Below are 27,313 nucleotides of genomic sequence, written 5' to 3' on the forward strand. Positions count from 1 at the left end.
CGCAATGCGAGAAGTATTCATGGAGTCTTGTAGGCGCTAATATGTGTTTCATGCTGACCGGCTCGCCGAGGGCTTCTCCTTTCCATCTCAAGTCCTCGTCATCATTGCTTTTTGTGCCGCGCCGCTCCAGGCCAAATTGCGTGCCTGGTTTCTCTCTCAACTAGACTAATGAAAGGCGCTGTCCTTTGTATCACCGAAAGACGATCAAATTAGAAATTACTATACTTCAACTCTAAGGAAATGAGAGATTTTTTCGCCTTTTCTGCATATATCTTTACGTATCTTTCTGACACGTGGAACTTATTTTGTTGATTGTTTAAAATCGGCACTTATTGACCAAATGATCTAAAAAATATTGTCATTTTATAATTTAAACATTTCACTGTAATTACGTTTAAACACAACTTTATTTCAATATTTTCGTTCCACTCTTCCATTTGTGCAGCCGTCTTTTCATAGGTACGCTCTCGCATGATGGAATTGCATCGATTGACTTAAAGGGTAGGGAAGAAGAAAAGTCAAGATTTTTAGATTTTCGGTTTATTGGCAATTTTGGTTTTGCATACTCTCACGAATCAAATATGAGCAATTCGTTTAAAGTCCTGATAGCTAGGTCAGGTTTGAGGGGATTTCAAAGTGAGGGAAAGTCTAGGTACTGTACAGCTGTACTCATGTTGTTGTTTTTATTACTATTTTGTAAAACTCTGATTTTCCGTGAACCACGCTTTTTGACATTAACCGTTCCTTTCCTCAGGATCTATTGGGTCTTTTTTTCTTTTTCTTTTTCTTTTTCTTTTTTTTTGTTTGGCTTTAGGTATTTATCTCCTCACTTTCCCAAGGGCTATTTTCGTTTTAAATCAATTGATTTCCAAAAATGCTATGAGTTCTCAAAGTCAAAATTTTCTTGAAATGTTGAACCGAAGTTCCAAAAAACCTCGTGTTAAATCGATCCAAAGATTCTATGGAATCTAACCAAAACATTTTTTAAAAAAAATACGCAGTAGATCCTGATTAAAGGGGCATCAAAGTTGACTGAATTACTATTGGTCAACATGTGCCTCCCTTACCCCCTTAATCTATGCATATCCTGGAACTTCATCTCGAGTGTTTCAGGAACTTTTTCTTCCTCCAAGATGACCAATTTGTTGACTCCGGGGTAAGCTTTCAAGTAACAGCCCGGTATATACAGCGTTATTTGGGGTCCAACGCTGGGCCAATAACGGCCCATGTTCTTTCCATTCACGAACACGACGCCCTGAAAAATGATATCACAAATTTTAGTATTCCTACAAGGAAATATTATTGACTCACGCTCATCGTCAATACTGTTGTGCTAAGTAAGAACGCCGAATGAGCCATCAGGCGTTGTCAAATTCCCTCGACAAATCACGAATTTTCTGGAAAATTTGTGAATATTCTTCAGATTTTTCACAGGATTTCTTTCGTAATTTGACCAAAAAATTCTGAAAATTTCCAGGAAATATAGCCACGAATTTCTCCGAAAATGAATATTTTCAAAGGAGAAATTTGGCAACATTCGAATGCTCATATGGCGTTTTTATTTAGCAGAATAACTGAAATGCTTGGTCATTTGACTACATTTTGCAATTAGGATCTATGATTTCTGGCTCACCCGTAAAGACACTCATGTTCAGGTATAGGGAAGGGAAACTAATGGTGCTTACGTTGTTTCTAAACTGAGCCACAAGCTTTGGTTCCTAATCGCAAAATGTAGTAGGTCCAATTGGACCACGTTAAACAGAAAGGAACCAAGCCACATCAGCTGTTGCCAAATTTTATTGGGCAATTGAATTTTTTACATGAAAATAGTTGTGCGAATTTTTGTGCAGCCCGAGAAATGATAACAGGAGGAAAAAGAAAGGGGAAAAACGGGATACAAGGCTAAAATACAAAGGCTAAAACACTAAAACCCCGAGACGTTTCGACTCAAAACTGAGTCATTTTCAGTCGGAATATAAATTGGATCGCGTTAAACAGAAAGGAACCAAGCCACATCAGCTGTTGCCAAATTTAACTGGGCAATTGAATTTTGTACATGAAAGCGGTTGTGTGGATTTTTGTGCGAATTTCAGTGAATTATCTAGATAGTGAGAAGCAAATTCCTCAAAATTTTCAAAGGAATCCGCACAAACGTTCTCTCGTAAAAAATTAAATTGCCTACTTAAATTTGGCAATAGCTGATGTGGCTTGGTTCCTTTCTGTTAAACGCGGTCCAATTAAAAACTAAAAAATGTCGAAGAAAAAACTTGAGAAAAACAACCTCCAGATCTCGGCCATTAACATGTAAGTCTCAAGTTTTTTCTTCGATATTTTTTAATTTTTAATTTATTTTCCGACTGAAAATGACTCAGTTTTGAGTCGAAACGTCTTGGGTTTTTAGTGCTGTATTTTAGCCTTTTATTTCTCCTTTTCCCCCTTTGCTTTTTTTCCTCGTGAAGTATATAGCAGTACTTACTTTTCCCCATCCGCTTGGGTCCAGGAATGTATCTGCAGGTTGAGAATAGGATCCGTTCTCTTGGGGCAATTTAAACTCTGCCATGTAGAAAGCTGGCAGTTTTACCGTCGAGCTGTTAGGAGTGGTCAGCATGTCGTGGAGTGGTTTTACGTTTGACAAACTGATTTTGGTCATGGTCCATCCTAGAAGCGGTCTCCCATCCATCGCAGGAATCGAAAGAAGACCCTATAAGGAAAATACTTTTAAATATAAAACTGGGAACCTCCGATGGAATCTAACCCAACTTGATGAATATTTTTTCCAGTTTCTCTCGGACAAGTATTAAAAAAGATCGACTACCTTACAAGTTAAGGCATCCCAAAAGCATTTTGCATCCAATTAGTTCAATATTGAGGTAGCCAAAACTGAAGACGCAGTCATGTTGTATAGATATGACAGTACTCTTCTTTGATTCTGTGTTGTTCAAATGTTTGATTTTGGAAACTATTGAATTAAAATATTCTGAATAGCTCTTCAAGTGAAGAAGAAAGTCAATATATTGAGGCATAAGTATGCATACTGATGAGGTTAAATCTCGTTACTTAGCACTGTAAAAGTACATTTATCGTGTATCCTAACTAGAATTGTATAAGGCCTGTATGTAATAACTGTATGTTATAATGCTCCTCTTCTAGAATATTCGACGGTGAAACTACCAAACCACGTATCTCGGTTTGCGACGTCGCAGACTTCCTGTCATACTTTATTTTTTAAATGAAAAACTACTTAACATCCAGCCTTGAAAATTTCTGTAATTTTTCCTCTTTGTGCGGAGAAAATTCCGTGAAAATTTCAAGGAATAATATTGATTTGGTCTCCTTCAAAAAAATAAAATGTGAGCGTAGATTTTTAAACACCGCAAACGAGATACGTGGTTTGGTAGTTTCACCGTCGAATATGTATTCTCGCAATGCCTCAAATTTGAATATTGTATTTGCCTCCAGAAATTTGCGACTCAGCGTCCACCACTTCCTTCGAGTTATGTGATAACAAATTGAGAGTTGCATTTTTAAACTTTTAAATAATCTGAATAATTTTATCAATACGATCGTTTTATTTTTTATATACTTTTACGCGGGATGAAGTATGCAACACGTTTCAAAGGATGTTGAAATGAATATGCATGGCAACCATATTGACACGCATAATAATCTACACCTACCTTAAAATCTCCTTGCATATGCTTTTCGTAGTTAATGTATCCCTGATTTTCGATGAAAATGCTCAATTTTTTCCCTTTATCTTTTTGCAAAAGAGTCAATGAATAATGTTCGGATGACCTATTAAAAATAGCTCTTTGTTCCTGAAATTAAAAAAATAATTAATCACAACTTATGACAACATAGCAAAAGTAGAAACAATTGAAAAATAAAAAAGAAATGAATAAGACCATACGTGTAAAGATGATTGTCGTTAAAACAATACTTTTATTTTCAATCCAATATATGTACTGTCCTCCTCAAATCTGCAAGAATAAACTGATAAAAAAATGAGAAACTGATTGATTGTACAGAAAATTTCAGTTTTCTATGGGAAAACGTAGGAAATGCATTGCGGGAAAACTTTAATCCGCGATATTTTTTAAATTACGTGTGATACTGAAATTTTTAAGACTTATTTTAACCTTTAACAAGATATATTTTAAATGCGTGCTTGCAGAGATTTTTCTCTTTACTTTCGAGATCCCCCAGGTTATGCAATCCTTTAACCCTCTTTTTGTTTTTTAGCATATTTTAGGGTCAGCCAGTTACTTATAATCCTACAAAAAAATTTAGAATTTTGAAGACATTAACGAGTAGTTTTTCGCTAGAGTTAACAAGGGCAAAAGAGAGAGAAATAAAATACAACTTTTTTAGACATGTCCTTACAGGATCTAAAAAAATCGAGTTCGGTGTTACCTAAATCTAACCTCTGCACGCTACAACTGAAGTTATACCTAATGTCTTACGTAAGAATGAACGCTTACCTCATCCAAATAAACAATAGCTCTGTCTCGAATTTTTAAATTCGACAAAGAAGCGAAGTCAGGGAATTTTTTTGGAATGTACGTTTCATAGAGCACATAACCTGAATATATTTCCAACGTCTCAAAGCTCTGAGGGATTTTCTCGTAAACTGGCTCATCGTCATAGATATCGGGTGCGTTAAAAATTGACACAACAGCGGAAAGTTTGACGGAACCATAAGCTTTTTTCGGGTAATCCATCGGCGTCTTTTCCTTCGCGTAATCGAAGTCCAAGTTGTAAGAATCTTTGTACTAACAATCAACAAATGAAGAGAATTAAGGAGAATGAAAAAAACATTCCAAATCTACGGCGGAACTCCCAAACCACGCATCTCCTTTGCGATGTCATAAAATTTCCGCTCCAATTTTATTTTTTTGAATGAGGATAAATCAATATCATCCCTCGAAGTCTCCACGGAATTTTCCTCAGAAAACGAAAAAATATCACGGCAGTTTTGAAGGATTCTTAGTAAGTAGATTTTTACTGAAAAATGAATCTATGACAGAAGTCTGCAACGTCACAAATCGAGACACGTGGTTTGAGAGTTTCATCGTTAAAATGTCATTCCATCGTTTATATAATGGGGAGAAGAAATCGAAAGGAAACCAGCGAAGTTTGATGGTATGTTAAAAGTATTGCAAGGCTTTTCGTGAACTAGGGGGCTATGCCCCCCGACCGCTATGTGGTCCGGTCTCTCGAAGCGCTTCAGGCGTTGTGCGTTACCCGTTACCCTATTACAATTTTAGAGTAAGATATTGAATGTAACTCTTTAAGATTGCATTAGTTCATAGAGTACGTAGAGTCGTAATAAAAGTGGAGGAGCTGGCGCCACTTTTAAGCATTTTCCAGTCACCGAATTCCGATTTCCATGACCCCTGAGCGGCGCCGGGTCACCATTTCGAGACATATTTCGTTCGATACACGGGTACCCGGCGTAGAGTACATAGAGTCGTAATGTAAATGGGAGAGCTGGTGCCATGTTCTGCTCGACGAGTTCCGAGCCCGGTGTGCGCCGAGTTCGGGTCACTTTTTTGATACATGTTCGATCCAAAATGGCGATGTGGAATATGTGGTGATTCCTATCTTCTTTGTTTACATCGGATGGCCGGGTACCCGTGTATCGCAAACTATCGATTATGTATCGAAAAAGTGACCCGGCGTCACACAGGAGTCTCGGAATTCGGGACCTGGAAAAAGCTTAAAAGTGGCGCCAGCTCACCCACTTACATTACGACTCTATGTACTCTATGGTACCCGGCCGGCGATAGCAGGTCATCCGTAGACAAAGAGGTTATGAATTATCACGTATTATACGTTGCCATTTTGGATCGAAAAGGTGACCGAATTTCGGCGCACACCGGGCTCGGAACTCGTCGACTAGAACATGACCCCAGCTCACTTCATTATATTACGACTCCATGTACTCAATGATTTAGCTGTGCCTTATATCCATAAATTATATCCTGTCCAAAACGCCTATCACATTAGTGCAAAATTAACTTATCCTTGCTCTATACTAGATTTTTTTCCCCGGCGATAATTGGGGCAGTTGCTTTTCAATTGCAAAATGCCAAGCAATTTCAATCGAAATTCCCCTGAGAGATTGTGAAGCTGGACTGTTCTCACGATTAGCAACGACACTCATCTCCTCCAGCCCTCTCTCTCTCTCTCTTCTTAACGTGAAATGTGAGAAATTGTCGTTTCCCTCACGAAAGAACGTAAGTATATTTCAATGTTGCCGAATTTCCATTCGCAAATGTCGTTTTAATTAGGAGAATCATGGGCATTTCTAACTAATAATTTCACTGATTTTTCCTTTGATTCCATGCAGAAATCAGAAAAAATTGTGGTGAAATTGCACTGGTTCATTCATTTAAAAATTTGAATTTTTTAGTCAATTTTGCAACCTTGGAATAAAGTTACGTTACTTCGTCCGTAAAACGAGGAAATCGGCGCAAAAATTAATTAAATTGTTTCGCAAGTGCCTGTTCACTGGAAAGAAGGAAAACCAATCAATCTCAGTGATGCTGTGATTAGTTGATTTAAATCTGGGTTTGGAATCAATCTTTCCATCTCGATGACTGTAAAATAATCAGCCCCAGGTCTTCACTTTTCAATCCCAATCGTATTTCAGTATTTATAAATATATTTTTTTTAATTTTTATTTTCAAGTTTTGAAATGGAAAGAATTCATCGCACTAATATCTGTTCATGACTTTTGGTGTGTGTTTGTACGTTTATTGCCACAGCAGAAAATCTCACTTACTTTTTTGAGGGCACTTCGTATCGCAAAATATTTTGTCGTAAGATCTCCTGCCTCGTCAATTGGCGCATCATAGTCATAGGATGTTATATCAGGTTTATATGGAAGACCGTTTGCACCTAGAATCATAATAATTTTTTTCGCTCATAAAAAATGGTGGCAGAATTCTATACACGTTAACAAGAAATCATCGGCCTCATTTAAATGTCCGATCCACTGCGTCCACTGTGTGCGTTGATCCACTATCAACGGGAATATTGTCAACTAAGACTATGATTTACTTCATCGTCCACGGCGATATAGTATACTGCCGTGCTAAGGAAAAACGCCGTATGAACGTTCGAGAGTTGCCAAAATTCTTTCAATAAAATGTCCTTTATTGCGGAATGTTATGAAAATTGTTCCTTTAAAATTCTTCATGTTTTAGATTAAATTGTCAACAAAATTGCCTGAGCAATAGCGGAAGAATATCACTCATAATTTTCCCCGTAAATTATTGTTTCATTGAAGGCAACATGTCAACGCCTGAAGGCGCATACGACGTTCTTCCTTGGCACGGCAGTATATCGTGCAACTCGCACCCACGGCCCCACGCCCGTGATTGATAAAACTGAGGAAGAAGAATCGGACTGAATTTTGCAATTTAGACCTATAAATTCTGGCTCTTCTGGAAAAACACTTATGTGCATAGGGAAACTAATGGCACATACGTCGTTTTTAAACCGGCCTAGAGTTCACAGTTCCAAATTGCAAAATGTGGTCCAATTGGACCACAAATTGGAAATTGGATACATTTTGCAATATTAGGAAACACAATTTCTAGCTCATCCGGAAAAATACTTATGTCTATACTGCAATGCCAAGAAAAATCGCCGTAAGAACATTCGGACATTGCCAATTTGTTCCCGATAAATCATGTATTTCTCAAGAAAGTTATGACTATTTTTTTTTAAATTTTCAGATGCTTTGGATCGATTCCTCGACAATATTCAATTAGGAAGAAAATAGTCTCACGTAATCCAGATAAGTAACTCGTATTTTATCGTGGGAAATTTGCCTACGTCTGAAGGCTCATACGGCGTTTTCCCTTACTGCAGTAGGTATCGGGAAACTAATGGTACATATGTTGTTTTCAAACTAAGCCAGAAATTGTAGTTCCTTATTGCAAAATGTAGTCTAACTATTAGTACGAAATACAGTGGTGATAGACGTCAATTTCGTATAGTCAACTTAATTTCTTGAAAACTTCCTTGATTTCTCTTTTTTTTCATCAGAATATTTATTTTATCGTGGGAAATTTGCCTACGTCTGAAGGCTCATACGGCGTTTTCCCTTACTGCAGTAGGTATCGGGAAACTAATGGTACATATGTTGTTTTCAAACTAAGCCAGAAATTGTAGTTCCTTATTGCAAAATGTAGTCTAACTATTAGTACGAAATACAGTGGTGATAGACGTCAATTTCGTATAGTCAACTTAATTTCTTGAAAACTTCCTTGATTTCTCTTTTTTTTCATCAGAATATTTTCCAGAAACAAGTTATATAGTCGTCTTGTTTCTTTTCGAAAAAATAACATAGGAGCAGAGATTTTGTCAACCGCATTCGAGATATGTGGATTTCCACATTATTAGCAACCGATGTATAATTTGGTTTTCTGGTTTTTTTTTTTTTTTTTTTGGTAAGACCATCTATTTATCTAGAATTTCTGTAATATAGATCAGGCAGTCACCCTGATTCTGAAATCCATCCAACTACTTTCACACCCTAATTCTGTTTTTAAGACATAGATTTTTTTTTTTTCAATTATGTATTTATTATATTTCATGTAAGTATAAAGAGGGAAGCGGCGTTCCTTTCCAAAGGCGGATCTAGCAATTTGGCAACACTTGACTCCCTCCATTTAAACCTATGTTAAAAGATCGATTCTTGTCGGAGCACATGGCCTCTCCAAGAATCGATACATTTCCATAGGTTTAAATGGAGAAAACAATGTTGCCAATGGACCACTAGACAAGGTACGAATTAAAGGATTCTAATACATGTTTCTTAACCAGAATTTCACGCAGAGCACGATTCGCGCAACGGAAATGACTGAAGCCAACTTCTAACGAGGATATTTACGTTTTTATTTCACATAGGTTACAAGGAATTTGAACTGCCCGCTCCCAAGAAACTCAAAGCTTAACGTGAGTCAAATCGCGCACTACAACGATTTCAGCAATCTTCTCAATCGAGGAATGTTCATTTCCTACCTTGTGTTGTTCAAACTATTAGCAATTTGCCATAGCTGAGCCAAAGCGTCAAGATTGAGGTTGCCAGATTTTTATATCGCAGAGACTGTCATGATAAACGTTTAGCGCGCGATGTGAATCACGTAGAGCCATGAGTTTTCGTGAGCGGGTGACTTGAATTCACCCAACAAGAATAATTAATCATCCTCAGAAGGAGTTGATTTCGGTAATTTTCGTTGTACGCATCGTGTTCTACGAAAAATTTCAGTTAGGAAACATTTATCAGAGAGCTGAAATTCGTACCTTGTCTAGTGTTCCATTTGTTGGGTCCGCCAATGTTCCTTTCCCTTCGAGTAAAGTTTCCTGGGGGTTCGAACCTGATGTGAACCCGAAGTTGGTGCCGCCGTGAATCATGTAAATACTGAACGACGCGTTCCGTTTCAGGATGTCTATCATAGTTTCCACGACTGCTCCTGTCGCCACCCCACCGAAATTTTCTGTCCAGTGCGTCAACCACCCCGAGTAGAATTCCGAGTTGACCATCGGTCCTCCTTTGTTTCGGTAGCTCATGAAGTCGAAGAGAGCATCTACGTCATCTGCGGAGAGTCGATGTAGAAGGTTAAAGGTTGCACATCAGGAGGACGCAAATTCAAATAGACGATGAAAAAGAAAGGTCACGAATGAGTCTATCATACACGAGAGACGCAGCCAATGAGTCAGTTGAGCTGGTCTCAGAACTCTGTTTCGATGCTAGATTCTTGTATTAGCTAAAATAATGATCTGCCCACACTGAAAAAAAAAATCTCGGTGTATTTACTAAGAAAAAGGGTAAAATTACCAATAATTCAGGGTTCTGTTTGATCCCAGTTTTTTCTTGGTAAAATTCCATTTATGGAATTGGTAATTTTACCGATAAATCTCGGTAAAATTATTGAACTTTCTCGGTAATTTTACTAGATCTTGGTAAAAACGCCAATTTCTTTATCGACTGTGGTAGAATTACCGAGATAAAATGGCAAATAAGTTACCGGGAATTGATTACCAATAAAAGTGGTATTCTTACCTGAAAAAACAGTAAAAATACCGGTTTTTAGGTAAGCTTATCAGTCTGTCTTAGTAAAATTACCAATAATTGGTAAAACAAGTGAGATGGTAAAGGTACCAACGGACCTTGGTAAAAACGCCGAGAATTTTTTTTCAGTGCAAACAGCAACTTCCTTCGCACAATATTAACCGAGATATGACGCCAACCAATTGGTCAGTTGCGTTGGTCTCAGCAACTTGTTTTGATGCTGGATCCTTGTAGTTCAGTTAAAAATAATAAGATCTGCCCAAACAGAAACTCCTGCGACTCACTACGTTCAGTATTCATCGACATGTCGCGCTTTGGATTCTCCAGAAAAAGACGGTTTTCCAGGTAATCGATCCCGAAGACTCTGAATTTCATGGTCCCTAAGCTCCGCTACCCGCTGTTTTGGGAAGAAACCGTCTTTTTCTGGAGAATAGACGTCAATTTTCAAAAAGAGAGAAACCAAACACGCAATTTGGCCTGGAACGGCGCGACATACCTAGAGAGAAATGATGACGAGGACTTGAGATGAAAAGGAGAAGCCCTCGGCGCGGCGCGATCGGCATGTAACACATATTAGCGCCTACAAGACTGTTTGAAAACTTCACGCATTGCATCAAACACAGTGCGGTCATTGCGGACAGCGTGAAACGGATAGCGCCTACAAGAATGCGCGAACACTTCACGCATTGCGGCAAACACAGTGCGATCAGCGTGAGATACATAGCGCCTTCAAGACTGCGTGAATACTTCACGCATTGCATCAAACACAGTGCGGTCTGCGAGGCGCGGCGGCGGAAGTTAAAATCATTGAACCACATTTATGTTCATTGTTTCATGATTTTTTCGTTCATTTCTTATGAATGGAAGGCCTTGTCCACACAGAGATAGGTTTACGAAACTTAATTTTCGCGCAAAGTTCCGTGAACTTTTGCTAGTAGTGTTGACAGGGCTTTCCCAAAAAATGTGTTCAACACCAGTAAACGTGTCACTCCTCCCCCGCTGGCACGTTCATTTGATGGTTTTAATTGATGTTTCAAAACGAATGAGAAGGGGCTAGTCAGTCCATCATTTCTCCCCATAGTCTGTAGCAACCACCCGTTTCGATCAAAATGATCGCTCCATACCCCCTATGTCTACTTTGTCTATCGCTATGTTTATTGATTTTAAAATCAGTCCCCTGCGAAATCATTATTAGAATAGACTAGGGGCTTATGGGGCTGCTTTGCAGCCCCTTATTTTTCCTGTACACTTTTCACTTTCACATGTTTTTTTTTTTTTTTTTTATTTATTTTCATTTAATTTTCTGTTTTGTCTTTGAATCGGGTCTAATTATTTTTTTGAGAGAATAAATATAACAAATGTTTTCAAAAATTGTAATTTTATTTAGTAAACTTTAAACTAAAATTTTGTTTTAATCTTCATACAAAATTATTTTTTAGGTTTTACATTTGTTTTCAAACTAATTTTAAAGAAGATCTTTTTTTATTTTTTAAGTTCAAGCATGTCCGCCTATGCGTGTAGCAGAATTAGTGTCATTATGTACATCTCTGGAGACTTAAACGCCGGGAGTAAGAAAGTAAGCGACGATTTCAAAATTGCAATGATTACTTCAGACTAAAATTGATGATTTTAAGCCAAAAAATGTGTGGCGATTTTTGGAAATTGTTAAGAATTTACGGCTCATAATGACGTTTCATTAAAATATTTCATAGAGAATGAAATACTTTTACTTTTTGACTGTCATTCAAAAGTTCAATTGTTTTCCGAGATTTTTGATGACGATTCCTTTTTAAGACAGCTACCTAACAATTTTTTATAATTTTGAAGGTGCCAAGATAGCACTCTAAGCCACTTCTGCCATCTTGGAGCTTTGAAATTCAAAACTTTGACTGAAAATTCGACCTCTACGTGAAAGACATCCACTGCCACCAAGTCTCACAAAAATGAATCAAGCAGGATCTGAGATAGCATTTTAGGCCGCATCCAGTATAATGGATTTTTAAATTATGAACATTTGAATTGGAATTCAAGGTTTCCGTCAAAAAATACCACCTTGTACGGAGTTTCAAGAAACGTCCAGGAGTGTGTTGACGGCGGCAATCGTGATCTTCTGGCATCAAGTCGAGGGAATACTCTTGAAGGCGCTCCGAGCAACTATTCCACCTCGGAAGTATTGCACAGTATCAGACGAAATTGAAGGCGCACTAACGTAGGCAAATTGACTGGTAGCGTTTATCGTACGATATGCGACTCCTGTTCGCTCGATTTCTTTAAAACTCGGTGCCAGGTGGCATTTCTAGACGGAAAACCTAAATTTCAACTCAGATTTTCATTATTCAAAAATTCAAGATGGTGGATGTGATCTAAAATGCTATCTCGGCACCTGTTTGGTTCATTTTTGTGAGACTTGGTGGTAATGGATATTTTTCACGTAGAGGTTGAATTTTCATTCAAAATTTTAAAATTTAAAAATCCAAGATGGCGTATGGGCGGCAAAATACCAGCGGCCCATGGGCGGCAAGTAGGTAAATATGGCCCTGAAAGTTTTGATTAAATTTCGACCAATTCTACAGCTCCGAGTTGATCGCGGCAACCTGCTTATTCCAATCGTTTTACAACCATGAAGAATGGTTTGAATCTTGATTAACTGGTAGGTTAAGAATCAAAGGCGAGGCGTACATTGCGATATATCGATTGATCTGCCATTTAAACCTGCGGAAAATGATCGATGAACAGGGTGATAGCACCAAACACTTTAATAATCGATTCTTTATCATAGCATCAAATTGGGGAAATATCGAGAATCGAACTTACTTCCGGCGCCGAAATCGACTGTGGCCAGGGCGCCTGGAGCGGGGCCGCACTTGAAGGCGCTGTCACTCGCTTGATCCGTCGTGTACAAGACAGCATTTTTACCCACATAACTCGACATCTTCTCCGACAACCATCGTAAATATCCCTGGTCGCATTGGAAATAATTTCCGTACTCATTCTCGACCTGTTAAATTAGATGTTGGAACTTTTAGACTTTCGCCAAAAAACACACGGTTCACATGCAGTGGGAATTTTTCAAGCTGACAACGCTATTTTTCCTCCATTTAAATGTATGTAAAATAATCGATTCTTGCAGTGGCGAGGCGTGAATGATCGATTATCGATATTTCCTCATTTGAAGCTGTGGTAAAGAATCGATTATTAGGCGCTCGTTGCGAACATCCCGTCTATCGATCCTTTTCCACAGGTTTAAGTTGCAATCTATTCATCGCAAAGCACGCAACGCCGCTGAATTCTTGGTGAGGCAAGTTGCCTAAAATCGATATTTTTATTGGATTTACGTAAATGGAGTATTAACAGTGTTGCCAACATGCTAATCTACTCTGGTCACATGATAAGAGAATATTCGAGTAAAATGGATTTTCAATGAATGTATTATAGAAATATTGTCCATACGTAACGATAGAAAATTTAATTTTCGGGAAATTTTCAAGATTACTTTTCACATCTCTCTTTTCACCCTCTCGCAAAAAATGAGAATGCATACGACTGCTCGTGGGGAGAGGGACCGTAATTTTCTAGGAAAACTTTAGTCGATTGATTTAAGTCGACTGGTAGATTGACATTTAAAGTGGCTATTTGTTTCCAATATCTACTTTGAATTGAAAATATGAAACCAGTGGCGATTATTGAAAGTTGGCAACAGTGTTTTTTCTCCATTTAAATGTATGTATGTAAAACAATCGAATCTTGATGGAGCAGCTTGACGCACCTGAAATCGATATTTTTAATGTTTTTTTTTTTTTTTTTTTTTTTTTTTTTTTTTTTTTTTACCACGGTTCTCTTTTTATGGTCGATCACAAAGAAAAACCAAACAAACTTATTTAAAAATGTCTTAAAAACAGGGTGTACTCTTGGCACAGTGTGTGAAGGAAGAGACCGTGTGTTCGTTGACAAATAAAGACGATATAAAAAGTGCGACTATGGAGTTTCAAATCGTCACAAATTTTGTTTACACATTGTGAGTAAGCAGAAGTTACCTGGACCATGAAAATAGGGCCGCCTTTGCCGTAGAGTAAAGGTGTAATTTTCTCAAATAGAACCCGGAACCACCTGTCTACGAAACTCAGAAAAGCTGTGCAGAAGAAAATAGCAGGTATAAGAATGAGATCTAATCACCAAAATGAAAAACCGAATCAAATGACCTAAAATGCAACCTTACATTTGAAAAATGCATTGTTCAAAAAAAAAAAAAAAAATGATGCCTTCATCGCGAAACCACGTATCTCCGTTTGCGACATTGTAGACTTTCAGTCATACTTTATTTTTTCCTCCGAAAACTAGTCAACGTAATTTCTCAAGAAACTTCTTGATTTTTCGTCTTTGTCATTTTTTTTTCGTCAGAATTTTCTGTATAAATTTCATGCTATAAAATTTACTTGCCTCTCCTCGAACAATTAAATGAACGAGGAGCAGAGATTCGAAAATACCGCAATTGAGATACGTAGTGTCGCTTTTTAGCCATATTCTTTACTAAGAGGGGCAACATTCTCGCAAGAAAAAGGAAAAAAAATTGTGATAAAATTGCATCTTCTCGTTTGTGAGAGCTACTTTTGGGGTGAAAAGCAATTTTTTTTTGTCCTCTCTTCCTCTCATTCGTATTTATTTATTTAGCCATTTATTTATCCCTATATTTTTATTTATCTATCTATCCATTTATTTATTTATTTATCTATTTTTTTACGTAAAGACCTCATCAAACTGTTTTATTTATTGACAGATCATATTATAACAGGTGCTGATAATTTTCTTATACTCACGGGGGTCCACGGTACGAAGCTGCATGTCTGGATTCCCAGTCAACATCCATGCCGGAAGACCACCCTAGGAGGACATTGAATACACGATAATTTCAAAATGATGCGGTACTGAAAACCTTTCTTGGAGAGAAGGGAAACCAAGAAAATCTCCAATCTCGATCTGTAACGCTTTCTCTTTTTGCTATAGTCAACGCAAATCTCATCAGTCCTAAAGTCGACTAGTTTTCCAGAATGTATTATCTTTTATCTTTCGTTTGTAAAAAAGATTTCCCATCAAATATGGATAGGCCTGAGTACTTCGAATGTATGGAATTAAAAAGAAATTTCGGAAAATGTCCTCACTATACCATTTCATCGCCGAATCATGTATCCAATTGAACAGAGACTGGAAGTGTACGAACACAGTGGGCCACCTTTTTCCAGTTAGCTGTTAATCAGTGTTAAAACCACTTTTTTCAAAATTTTAAGTTTGGTTGCATACTTTAGGCTTGAAAGTTTCTAAAATTCCAGTTTTTTTAATTTTCTGAATTTTTTAATTCTTCTGAAAAATGGACCACTGTTCCCCAATCGAACTTTCAAATATGCCCACAACAAATGAATAGATGAATAATTAATGAATCAATCAGTTTATCATCATAAATCCGTGAAGTTTCGATATTCGATAAGCCTTCTTTTTTCGTCTTCATTGTATACCAGACAAATTAGTATAATGCACTTATAAATTAAATCGAGTAATGTGTCTTATGAGAACCAATGCTGAGAACTTGCCGGCAGAGGGGTGGGGGGAAGGGCGTGTTGAACTCGAATTTCGGAAAGAAGTAATAAGGAGCCCCCTGGGCTATTGGACTATTTTTTGCACTTCTTATAAATTTTTATATTCTTCTCATTTTAAAAAGAAAAAAATAATTTGACAGCATCCACTTAAATCAGCCCAATTTTCTCATGTTTTTTTTTTTTTTTTTTTTTTTTTTTTTTTTTTTTTTTTTTTTTCTTTTTTTTTAGAGAAAGAACTGACTATAAGTCTGATTTAAGCTTTGACTATGTAATTGAAAAATGAGCAATTCTACAAAAAGTGTCCAATTTCAGTCGTGACCGTTTTATTTGTAAAATGCGTGATGAAAAATCTCACATTTCACCTATTTTTATGGAAAGTTAGTGTTTTAAACGAATTATCACAGTTGAAATTGTGTGAATGGATGAGATAAAAACACAAGATTTCATACATTATTGTCACGAATGCAACTTGAGAAGGAATCGAGTAATTTAGAATGCAGATATGGGCCTTGAGTTGGTGTTAGTGCATGAGTGATGATTCTATGCCAAAGAAGAGGGTCGTAAATTCAAACAAAACATTTATTCATACAGTAGTACAATGATATGAACCTAGAAAAATCAATAATACAATTACATATGATAGGGAGATCAGGAAAGTAGTGATCATTGTCAGTTTTATTTGTGACGTCTCTGTTTTGCGCTCCTGTGAAAAAAGAGCGTCATTTCAAATTTGGCGCCTTGTTTTCGAATTTAAAGCGGGAATCCCAGAATACCGCCTCCAAAGGGGACATATTTTGAGGTTATGTTTACTTGATAACGCTCATTATATTACTTGTGCGATTATTCTCAGTTACTGCTCAGTTAATTCTCCATATTACGCATTTATCTCGTGAAATGACCAACAAGAATTTTCAGCCCCAAAGTAGAGGTTCTTGTCTCAGAATTTCCCCACCGAATTTGCGTTCGCCGACCCCTTATCAGTGATTCAGTGAAGCTTCTAGCATGACATTCAATTGGCAGTGTTTTCTCAATTGAATTTTAATTTTTTGTGATGATTGTATTCCAGGCTGATATTCTAAAACAGTAGTAAGTTAATTCCATCTCTTTCACTAAATCCTATCCATCTTGCATTCTTGGTAAGTGCAAGACCAGCGTCTCTCAGTGACTAGTTGCGCTGCATAGCAAGACGCTAAATCTATCAACGTATATTTCTTAGGCGAAAAAGCATTAACCTGGAGATCCTGTTCTGCTTGATTCATCCAGTGTACATTAGTTTTTTTTTCTCACCATTTAATGCTAGTACTAGTCCCCCAAATAGATCACTTCGATAGTGGTGCGATGTATTGTTTGGTTCAAAACAATAGAACATAACCTTAAGTAAAAATTTCAGGATTTAAGTAGGAAAAGGTGAAAATGAGAAAATTCCTAACGATAGACACATTTAGTGGTGACGCCATGGAACAACACTGTTGTCTTGATAACTCAAAAGTTGAAACTCGCCCCAACAAGCAAACATAACCTCCAAAATGAACAATCGACAATAGAATGCAATGACTAGCCTGAAACCAAACAATCAATCCATGGGATTTTAAAATTATAAAAGCTAGTCATTTACAAAAACATTTGAAATCACATTCACAAAAATCGATTACATAAGTAGCTCGTACCATCATACATAGTCATCCAGCAAATCCTCCCACCCTCCTGCCTATATCCCGCAGATTCCTCTTTGTTCATTTGTTGGGGCATGTTTCAACTTTCGAGACATTGAAATTATGTATATTGAGATGTAACATCACACTTAATGTGTCTATTTACCACTACTAATCCCTCTGAGGAAATTGTATTTGATAGTGATTCGATATACCGTTTGGTTCAAAGCAATAGAACATAACCTCAAACGAAAATTTTAGGATTTAAGTAGGAAAAGCTGAACGAAAATGAGAAAATTCCTAACATCTTTACTTTCATTGCCATTTTCTACACATAAGAATCAAAATTCTATCTGAAGAAATTTGCTCCCGCAGATTACTCAATTGACTTTTGAGGCTGTAATCAAATTTTTGTTCATTAACTGTTTATGAAATCCGTAAACAGTTAATGAAATACACCAAAAACTTATTTTCGTTCTCCAGTTGTGATTAAATGGGCGTGATGTAGCTTTTCCTGCCAAATCACTTATATTACTTTCAATTTAATGAGAATTAATCTTATATCAACGGGAAAATCTTTCAAGTTCCAATAAAAGTAACCATTTTTGTCTTTTAAAATGTATTGAAATTTTTGTCTTTTTCTGCGCAGTGTAAATGCTGATGGAACCAATCTTTTCCTAAGGATGGTTGTGGCTGAAGAATTCCTGTTTTAGCAAAAGAATTACCGCTCCTCCTTATCGCCTGTACCTACTGGTGAGTTTTTTAATTCTTTAATTCCTCGCAAATTAAATGCAGGAGCAGAGGATAGGTACACTGGATTGGGAGCTACATTATAGGTTTCTTAGAAGCATCTAAGAAAATTTGTAAGCTCTAAAGTTTCACTCTCAGAAAATGTTGATTTTCTCAACGTCTCTCGCTTACTAAGAAAAAATGCGTCTGACACATTTTGTAAAATGTGTCTAAAGCTCATGAGAAAGCCTGATGAATAATTTTGATTTCCTGAGGTTCAAAAATTTGATTATCAACTCCTTGAGCTGTAATCGTGTTTTTGATTGATTAGATAGGTCCTGTAAGGTATGAACGCGTGCGGTTAAAAGTCCGACATTTGTCTAAATGCTAAACTTTTAACATAGATTCACGTGGGTAAAAAATTTTCCTCAATGCTTCAGAAAACTCTTGCCGACACTTCAATGTAACCACATTCGCAACTATTATTGGTTGTATTCATTGCAAATCGCGATTTTCGCCGAATCGAAGTTGCGCTCGGAGCCCAAAAGCTTGCTGTTAAATAACTGAAAATCTGTCTATGGACAAAACTTCTTAAGTAATTTTACGTAATACCACAGTTTCCTCTTGTAAAGTACTCAATACCCCTTTTTTGCAGCAACTTTGACACGTACAAAATTGTTTCAACTCTTAAGATGGATGATTACACGGTGAGCATTTTATCAAGCAACTCTAAGTATTAATTTCATCATCCAGAACAAGCGCTGTTTCTTGAAACTCTGCGAGGGTCATCTGGTAGAGTATTTTGTTAATTTTCTCGTGAACCAATAATACTAGGAAAATCTAATTGCAGCGTTGAAATCAATATCCAAATAATTTTACTTCAAACCCAAGGTTTTTTTTAAAAAATATAATCCAAATGCAATTCATCGCAGAGAAGTTAATAAAGCGCAGAAAAGTAGGCATATACTGACAAATGGAAATTGCTCGACGCACGGAGAAATTCTTGGTTAAAAATTTGATTATGCTAAACCACATAATAGGTTTCCTTCACCGCAAAATGACAGAATCACTTCTGAGACTTTATAGACGCTATTAGTGCAACGTCACAGAAAAGCGATATATATTGATTTTTTCGCACTGGTAGCATTGAAAGAGGTTATGCCAATGTTATTGTTTGGATCCAATTCGATATAATGGAGAATCCTTATGATGACGTCGCCACTAATAGCGTCTATGGGAAAACACAATTTTCGCCACAGCATCAATACGCGATTTTTAGATCGATGAGAGCATGATATTCATTTGCGTCATTAATTTGAGATTGAGATGTACGGAAACCTATGATTTTCCTTCAATTTCGAGTGATACCACATTCCTACTCGCAGAGTTCGAATAGTTGCTCGCTCCATTTCCGACTATTAAAAAGAGAGTAAAAGGGTTACTTTTTTTTAGAGTACCTGTATAGCGAGAGTATGGACAGATGTGAAACTCCGAAAATCCATCAGGCCTTCACCGATGCTTCTGCGAATAAAGTTAGGGCCCAGAAATGCAGCCAACCTATGAATTTCAATTATCCAGAACGATTTACTAATACTATTGTTACGAACCGTCGTTTATTAAGCACGTGTTTGACTCAGTTTTTGCATAAATTTACTCAATTTTGCGGAAGAACGCTCATTTCTGTACATTCTTGGCCATCATGGTTAGAATTGGAATCTGCAGACTGGCAGTGAAATTTTGTGCGTTAGAAGTTGGTTAGAAGGGTGGCTGCACTTTTGGGCCCTAAGCCCTCCATGAAGCGATCTGTCCATACTCTCGCTATACAGGTACTCTACTTTTTTTTATCTTAATATCGCGAGAAGCACGCATTATTTCAAAGGAATGTATTAAAACCTGAGAAATGACGCAATCTTCATCTCGGTATCGCGGAGAATGCATTATTTTTCATAGATTTTGTCATTTAAAAAAAAGAGAAATGATGTGATTTTCACCTTGACATCGCGGAAAATGCTCGATTTTTATATCGATGCGAACATGATATGCTTATGCGTCAGTAATTTGAATTGGACGGAAATCCATGATTTTCCTTCAATTTCGCGTGATACCACATACCTACACCGGAGTTCGAATAGTTGCTCGCTCCTTTTCCGGCCATTAAAAAGTGAGTAAATGGGTCTCTCTATCTTAAAATCGTGAGAAGCACACGATTTTTCAGCGGATTTATTGATACCTGAGGAAGTACGCACTCATCGCGGAGAATTCATGATTTTTACAGCGATAGCAGGATCGCGGCAAACACGCGATTTTTACAGCAAAAAACTTGCTGAAAAATTACGCGTTATCGCATTCAATATCCAGGCATGGACTCAAATTTTTCGGCAGTTGATTAAGGACGTACATTTTCACACAATTTTCATCTCAGCATCACGCGGACAATACGCGACTTTCATATCGGTAAGAGCATGATATTCCCATGCGTCTGTAATTTGAGATAGGCGGAAACCTATGATTTTCCTTCAATTTCGCGTCATACCACATACCTACATCGGAGTTCAAATAGTTGCTCGCTCCATTTCCGGCTGTTAATAAGTGAGATTTCGCGAGATGCACGCGTTATTTCAAGGGAATTAATCAAAAACTGAGCAATTACGCGCTCATCGCGGAGAATGCTTTATTTTCTCGCTTTTCTGTTTAATTTTTTTTATTTGTATTATTTTTTGTTTTTAAATTATGATGAAAAATTACGCATTATTCACCTCATGAGCATAACATTCATACGCGTCAGTAGTTTGAGATGTACGGAAACCTATAATTTTCCTTAAATTTCGCGTGATACCACATACCTACACCGGAGTTCGAATAGTTGCTCGCTGCATTTCCGGCTGTTCAAAAGTGAATTATCGCGAAGAGCACGCGTTATTTCAAGAGAAGTTATTAAAACGTGAGCAATCGCGCGCTCGTCGCGGAGAATGCTTTATTTTCTCTCACTTTTTTTTTTATCGTTTGAGAAGAATTATGAAAAATTACGCACTATTAACCTCACAAGCGTAATATTCATACGCGTCAGTAGTTCGAGATGTACGGAAACCTATGATTTTCCTTCAATTTCACGTGATACCACATACCTACTCCGGATTTCGAATAGTTGTGCGCTCTATTTCAGACTCTTTTAAAGTGAGCAATGGCGTGTTTTTTTTCTTAATATCACGAGAAGTCTTCATTATTTTAAGGGAATTTATTAAAACCTGAGAAACTACGCGCTCCTCATCTCGGTATCGCGGGGAATGCATTATTTTTCCAGCGTTTTTGTGAGAAAGTCGTATGATTACGTGATGATCACTGCAGAATCGCGCCAAATACGCGATTTTCCTGACGGTACCCCAGAATGTTGAAAAATTATGAGTTATATCATTCAATATCGCCGCATGCACGCAAAGATCCCGGCGGTTGATCGAGGACATAAATGATTACACAATTTTCACCTCAGCGTCGCGGCAAAAGGTGATTTTTATATGGATGTGAGCATGATATGCTTACGCGTCAGTAATTTGAGATGGGCGGAACCTATGATTTTCCTTCAATTTCGCGTGACATCTCATTCCTACTTTAGAGTTCGAATAGTTGCTCGCTCCATTTCCGACTATTAAAAGAGAGTAAAAGGGTTACTTTTTTTTATCTTAATATCGCGAGAAGCACGCGTTATTTCAAGGGAATGTATTAAAACCTGAGAAATGACGCGCTCTTCATCTCGGTATCGCGGAGAATGCAATATTTTTCATAGATTTTGTCATTTAAAAAAAAGGAGAAATGATGTGATTTTCACCTCGACATCGCGGAAAATACTCGATTTTTATATCGATGAGAGCATGATATGCTTACGCGTCAGTAATTTAAATGAGACGGAAATCCATGTTTTTTTTCCAATTTCGCGTGATACCACATACCTACTTCGGAGTTCGAAAAGTTGCTCGCTCCTTTTCCGGTAGTTAAGAGTTAAGGTAGAAAAAAGTTATTCCAAAAAACGTCTTTTTTTGACCCAGAGAAGCGACTTCTTTATTATTCGTACTTAATCCTGGGACACCCTGTACATATTACTACGTTCACAGTCGTTCGAATTTTCTTTTGTTCCAGCCGGGAAATGGAGGATACTGGGACTCTACGTCTGCAAACTTACATTTGCTCACCGTCCTACACGTGTCGACCAACGTTCCCAGAAGATGAAGTCTCCGACGTGTATCGGGAAACGAGTCCACCGCGCGCTGATCCAGAGGCTGGTCATGCAGTCTTCCTGAAGCAAGAGCCTTGCCTATTAGATCAGTTCAATGAGGAATTAAGCAGTCACCCGGCAGATTCCTCGTCAAGTCTCCAGGGGCACGAAGATGGTCTTCATTTACCAGGAAACAGCTGCTCACAAGGTCAGATCCAAACAAATGTTCCTATCGCTCTAATTAGTCAAATAAAAGAGGAGGTGAACGACGAAGACAATTTATTTAATCTTTCGAACTCGAGCGATAGAATTGGAAACGAGTCGGTCGAGGCTGAGCGAATCTGTCAAGAGGCGATCTTACCAGAAGGAACCGTACATAATTCAGGTGGATTTCGTCACGTGAGCAAGGAAGAAGTCCCAGATGAAGTGGAAGAGATTGGGCACACCGTGTCAAAAAGCTGCGTCGTGGTACTTTGTAAACTGCCGTCTGGATTTAAGAGAAATAGTTTCGTCGTGGAATCTGAATACGGCGTATGGGACTTCGTGGACAGAGTCGGTAACAGAATCAACCGTTTCGATTCCTTCTCGCCAGAAAGTCGGAGAGCCATACACGGCCGGGTGCGCAACCAGTTTGGCAATGTTGAAACGTTTTCGATTAATATTTGGGACCCAGCTCTGAGGAAGTATAATACATTGTTTGACAGACGACGAACCCTCCCACCCAGCAGGAATTTGGAAAATAACACCGGAAAATATTGTCCTTCCTCTGCCTTTAATTGCAATCTTTGTGAGGCCACTTTCGGAAGTGGAGTTCATTTAAAAGTTCACATGCGTAGGAGGCATACTGGTAAAAAATCTTTTACTTGCAGTTATTGTCCGGCCTCTTTCAGTGTAAAGGTCAATTGGCAATATCATGAGCGGACGCATAGAGAAAATAGACGGATATTTGTTTGCAAAAGGTGCAAGGTGTCATACTGCCAGGCAGGTCATTTGATGAAGCACATGTTCACTCATCACGGTGAAAAACCTTTCAAGTGCGGCCGTTGCTCAGCCACCTTTGCAGACAATGACCATCTTTTAGGACATATTAGGACGACGCACACAGAAGAGAGTCAGGTTTGTGGCAAGGAGTCGCAGGTGTCTATATCTGCGGAAGTAGATTTGACAAATCCTATGCGTACGCTCATCAGTGATGAACTTTTTAATTGCAATTTTTGTGCAGCCGCATTCGAAAATGAAGCTAATTTAAGGTCTCACATGCTCAGCAAGCATATTGGTAAGAAACCACAAAATAGACGGACATTTGTTTGCACAAGGTGTAACATGACATTCTGTAATTATGATGGTTATAAACCTTTTACTTGCAGTTATTGTCCAGCCTCTTTCTTTGAGAAGATCACCCGGGAACATCATGAGCGGACGCATAGAGAAAATAAACGGATATTTGTTTGCAAAAGGTGTAAGATGACATTCTGCCTTTCAGCTCAATTGATAAAGCACACGGTCACTCATCACAGTGAACAAAAGTTCAAGTGCAGCTACTGCTCGGCCACTTTTGAACACAGTGGTCATCTTGAAAGACATATGACAACGCACACAGGAGAGAGGCAGGTTTGTGGCAGGGAGTCGCAGAAGTCCATATCTGCGGCGAATTTGGCGAATCCTATGCGTACGCTTAACAGTTATAAACCTTTAAATTGCAATCTTTGTGCAGCCGCATTCGAAAATGAAGCTAATTTAAGGTCTCACATGCGCGAGAGGCATCCTGGTAAACAACTTTTTACTTGCAGATATTGTCCAGCCTCTTTCAATTTGAAGCACTGTTGGAAAAAACATCTACGCACACATAGAGAGAATAAGCGGATATTTATTTGCAAAGAGTGTAAGATGTCATTCTGCCGTCCAGCTCATTTGGAAAAGCACATGCTTACTCATCGCGGTGGAAAACCTTACAAGTGCAACCACTGCGCAGCCTCCTTTGCAAACAATGGTCTTCTTGGAAGACATATGATGACACACACAGTAGAGAAGCAGGTTTTTGTCAGCGAGTCGCAGAACTCAGTAGTCACGGAAGCAAATTCACTGGATCACGCAAGTATGCTCAATAGTGATGAACCATTTAAAGGCAATCTTTGTGAAGCCAATTTTGGAAAAAAATTTAATTTGAAACGTCGTGTGCGTTCGCGCACTCGTTTAAAATCTGTTAAATGCAATCTTTGTGCAGCCGCATTCGAAAATGAAGCTAATTTAAGGTCCCACATGTGTAAGAGGCATCCTGGTAAACCACTTTTTACTTGCAGATATTGTCCAGCCTCCTTTAATTGGAAGCACTGTTGGAAAGAACATCTACGCACACATAGAGAGAATAAACGGATATTTATTTGCAAAGAGTGTAAGATGTCATTCTGCCGTCCAGCTCATTTGAAAAAGCACATGCTCACTCATTGCGGTGGAAAACCTTTCAAGTGCAACCATTGCGGAGCCGCCTTTGAAGACAATGGTCTTCTTGGAAGACATATGATGACACACACAGGAGAGAAGCAGGATTTTGGCAGTGATTCGCAGAACTCAGTATCCACGGCAGTAAATTCAGTGGATCGCGTAAGTGCTCCCAAGAGTGATAAACCATTTAAATGCAATGTTTGTAAAGCCAATTTCGCATCTAAATTTAATTTGGAACGTCATGTGGGTGTGCATACTAATGAAATATCTTTTACATGCAATCTTTGTGGAGACGTCTTCGGATCTGAACGTTATCTGAACGCTCACATGAGTAGGTGGCATACTGGTTTTAAACCGCACACAGAAGAGGAGCAGGCTTCTGGCAGTGAATCGGAGAACTCAGTATCCACGGAAGTAAGTTCAGTGAATCCTGTACGCACGCTCAACAATGATCAATGTCTTAATTGCAAGTTTTGTGGAGCCGACTTCAAACGCAGATGTGACTTTGATATTCACATACATAAGCATACTAGAGAAAAATCTTTTGCGTGCAGTTATTGTCCAGCCTCCTTCTTCAATAATGCCAGGTTTATCAGTCATGAGCGGTCACATAGAGAAAACAGACAGTCATTTATTTGCAAATGGTGTAAGATGTCATTCCACTATTCAGTTCGTTTGGTAAAGCACACGCTCGCTCATCACAGCGAACAAAAGTTTGAGTGCAGCTACTGCTCGGCCTCTTTCGCATACAATGGTCATCTTGAAAGACATATTATGACGACGCACACAGAAAAAAAGCTGAGACGTGGCAGTGAGACGCTGAAGTCCTTACGCGAAGAAGCACACTCCACGAGTCACACGCGTTCGCACGATGAAAAATATTTTAATAGCAGTGATTGTCGAAACTCGTCCAGTCGGAAGAGCGGTCTCGAAGCTCCTCTTCAGACACAATGGCAAACGGCAAACGAAACGAAATTCGAAAAAAGAGGGGTGTACGCTTGCGATTTGTGTCCGATGACATACTGCTACCCAAGTTATTTGGTGGACCACATGCGCACCCATCTCGGTGAAAGAGCACACAAAGGTAGCCACTGCCCAGCCGCTTTCGCAAGCAATAGTGATCTTGAAAGACATGTAATGACCCACCAAAAGGAGGAACAATTTGCGTGCAGTAAAACCCGGGAGTCGTCGTTCGGAGGAGCACAATCGACTAGTCACAGTGAAATTCGGCAATCGGCTAGTCACAGTGGAATTCGGCAATCGGCTAGTCAAAATGAAATCCGGGAGTCGTCGCTCGAAGGAGCACAATCGGCTGGTCACAGTGAAATTCGGCAATCGGCTAGTCACAGTGAAATTCGGCAATCGGCTAGTTACCATGAAATTCGGCAATCAGCTGGTCAAAATGAAATCCGGGAGTCGTCGTTCGAAGGAGCACAATCGACTTGTCACAGTGAAATCCAGGAGTCATCGTTCGAAGTAGCACAATCGACTAGTCACAGTGAAATTCGGCAATCGGCTAGTCACAGTGAAATTCGGCAATCGGCTAGTCACTGTGAAATTCGGCAATCGGCTAGTCACAGTGAAATTCGGCAATCGGCTAGCCACAGTGAAATTCGGCAATTAGCTAGTCACAGTGAAATTCGGCTATTGGCTAGTCAAAATGAAGTCCGGGAGTCGTCGTTCGAAGGAGCACAATCGACTAGTCACAGTGAAATCCGGGAGTCGTCGTTCGAGGGAACACAATCGGCTAGTCACATGCGTACGCAGAAGGATGGAAATCTACTAAAATGCTGGTACTGTCCAGCCACATTCTCGCGTCCAAAATTTCGCTCAAGACATATTGCAAGTCATAACTTTGACAAAAAACCTTTTCCTACCGGTTGCTCCTCACCCTCTTCTGCCCGTACGAAACAACTCTCAACGCACCCTAGCCCTCGTGAGGAACGGTTCTCTTGCGAAGGCACACCGGTGAAACCCCTTTAGGGGTTATCTTTTATTGACCGGCGGTGCCACCGATCACCAAACTGCGTTATTTAACTCACCGGTTGGTGCTGACGTCACGACGGAAGGAGCCACCGCCGCCGATGGATTTGGTACCACCAATCTACCGCTCGGAGCACCGGAGAAATCTCCGGTACTTTCAATCCACCAGTCCACCGTTTGACAATCTAACCCTACTTCAGCCTAATCTCAGGCCAAAAATAAAACAAACAAACGAGAAAACGTGGGAATTTCGCCCCCCCCCCCCCCGCCGCTGCTGAGTCTGATGATTCTGCATCGTCACATTCGTCACTGTCGCCTATGTAATATTCAGGTTTTTTTCGTGTAATTTTTCCTCGTACTTTAATGGAGATGTTGCATGTGTGAGGAATTTGCGATTTGACCATTGATTCTTATGTAAAAGTTCGCGAGAAACACGCTGGTGCCACTGGTTTTCTCTGAAATCAACTCCCAAGCTCAAAGAAAGCTCTCAAGTCGGGGCCAAAATGGAGGGGATATTCCACCCTACCCTGAGAGTCCACCTCTACATCAAAACAAACTCTCCATGCAAAGATAGGGAGCAAATACATTAGCAGTGATGCCGTGTTTTCAGTTTTGGAGTCCCCAA

General features: G+C 38.8%; 2 protein-coding genes across 2 annotated transcripts in view; one reads left to right on the top strand and one right to left on the bottom strand.

Moving 5' to 3' along the window:
• Window positions 1–301: 301 nt before the first annotated feature.
• The window catches only part of LOC109043253 (beta-galactosidase), a 41,169-nt gene continuing 14,157 nt past the window's right edge, over window positions 302–27,313 (bottom strand). The window contains exons 4-12 of the mRNA XM_072303541.1: window positions 14,902–14,965; window positions 14,122–14,216; window positions 12,902–13,085; window positions 9,393–9,611; window positions 6,788–6,903; window positions 4,482–4,772; window positions 3,678–3,818; window positions 2,477–2,701; window positions 302–1,255 (exon numbers count right to left, since the gene is read on the bottom strand). Of these exons, the coding sequence (XP_072159642.1) occupies window positions 1,064–1,255; window positions 2,477–2,701; window positions 3,678–3,818; window positions 4,482–4,772; window positions 6,788–6,903; window positions 9,393–9,611; window positions 12,902–13,085; window positions 14,122–14,216; window positions 14,902–14,965 (1,527 nt within the window). The 3' untranslated portion in view covers window positions 302–1,063. The remainder of the gene's footprint in view (window positions 1,256–2,476; window positions 2,702–3,677; window positions 3,819–4,481; window positions 4,773–6,787; window positions 6,904–9,392; window positions 9,612–12,901; window positions 13,086–14,121; window positions 14,217–14,901; window positions 14,966–27,313) is intronic.
• LOC109043252 (uncharacterized) lies at window positions 15,979–27,179 on the top strand. Its single transcript, XM_072303076.1, has 3 exons — window positions 15,979–16,761; window positions 17,977–18,080; window positions 22,188–27,179. The coding sequence occupies exon 3, from the start codon at window positions 22,195–22,197 to the stop codon at window positions 26,686–26,688; it is 4,494 nt and encodes a 1,497-aa protein (XP_072159177.1). The 5' UTR covers window positions 15,979–16,761; window positions 17,977–18,080; window positions 22,188–22,194; the 3' UTR covers window positions 26,689–27,179.

Source organism: Bemisia tabaci, chromosome 8 (genome assembly GCF_918797505.1).
Source record: "Bemisia tabaci chromosome 8, PGI_BMITA_v3".
Taxonomy (NCBI): domain Eukaryota; kingdom Metazoa; phylum Arthropoda; class Insecta; order Hemiptera; family Aleyrodidae; genus Bemisia; species Bemisia tabaci.

What these genes read in the sequence shown, in the direction of transcription:
- LOC109043252 (XM_072303076.1), top strand. Translation starts at nt 22,195, where the DNA reads ATGGAGGATACTGGGACTCTACGTCTGCAAACTTACATTTGCTCACCG.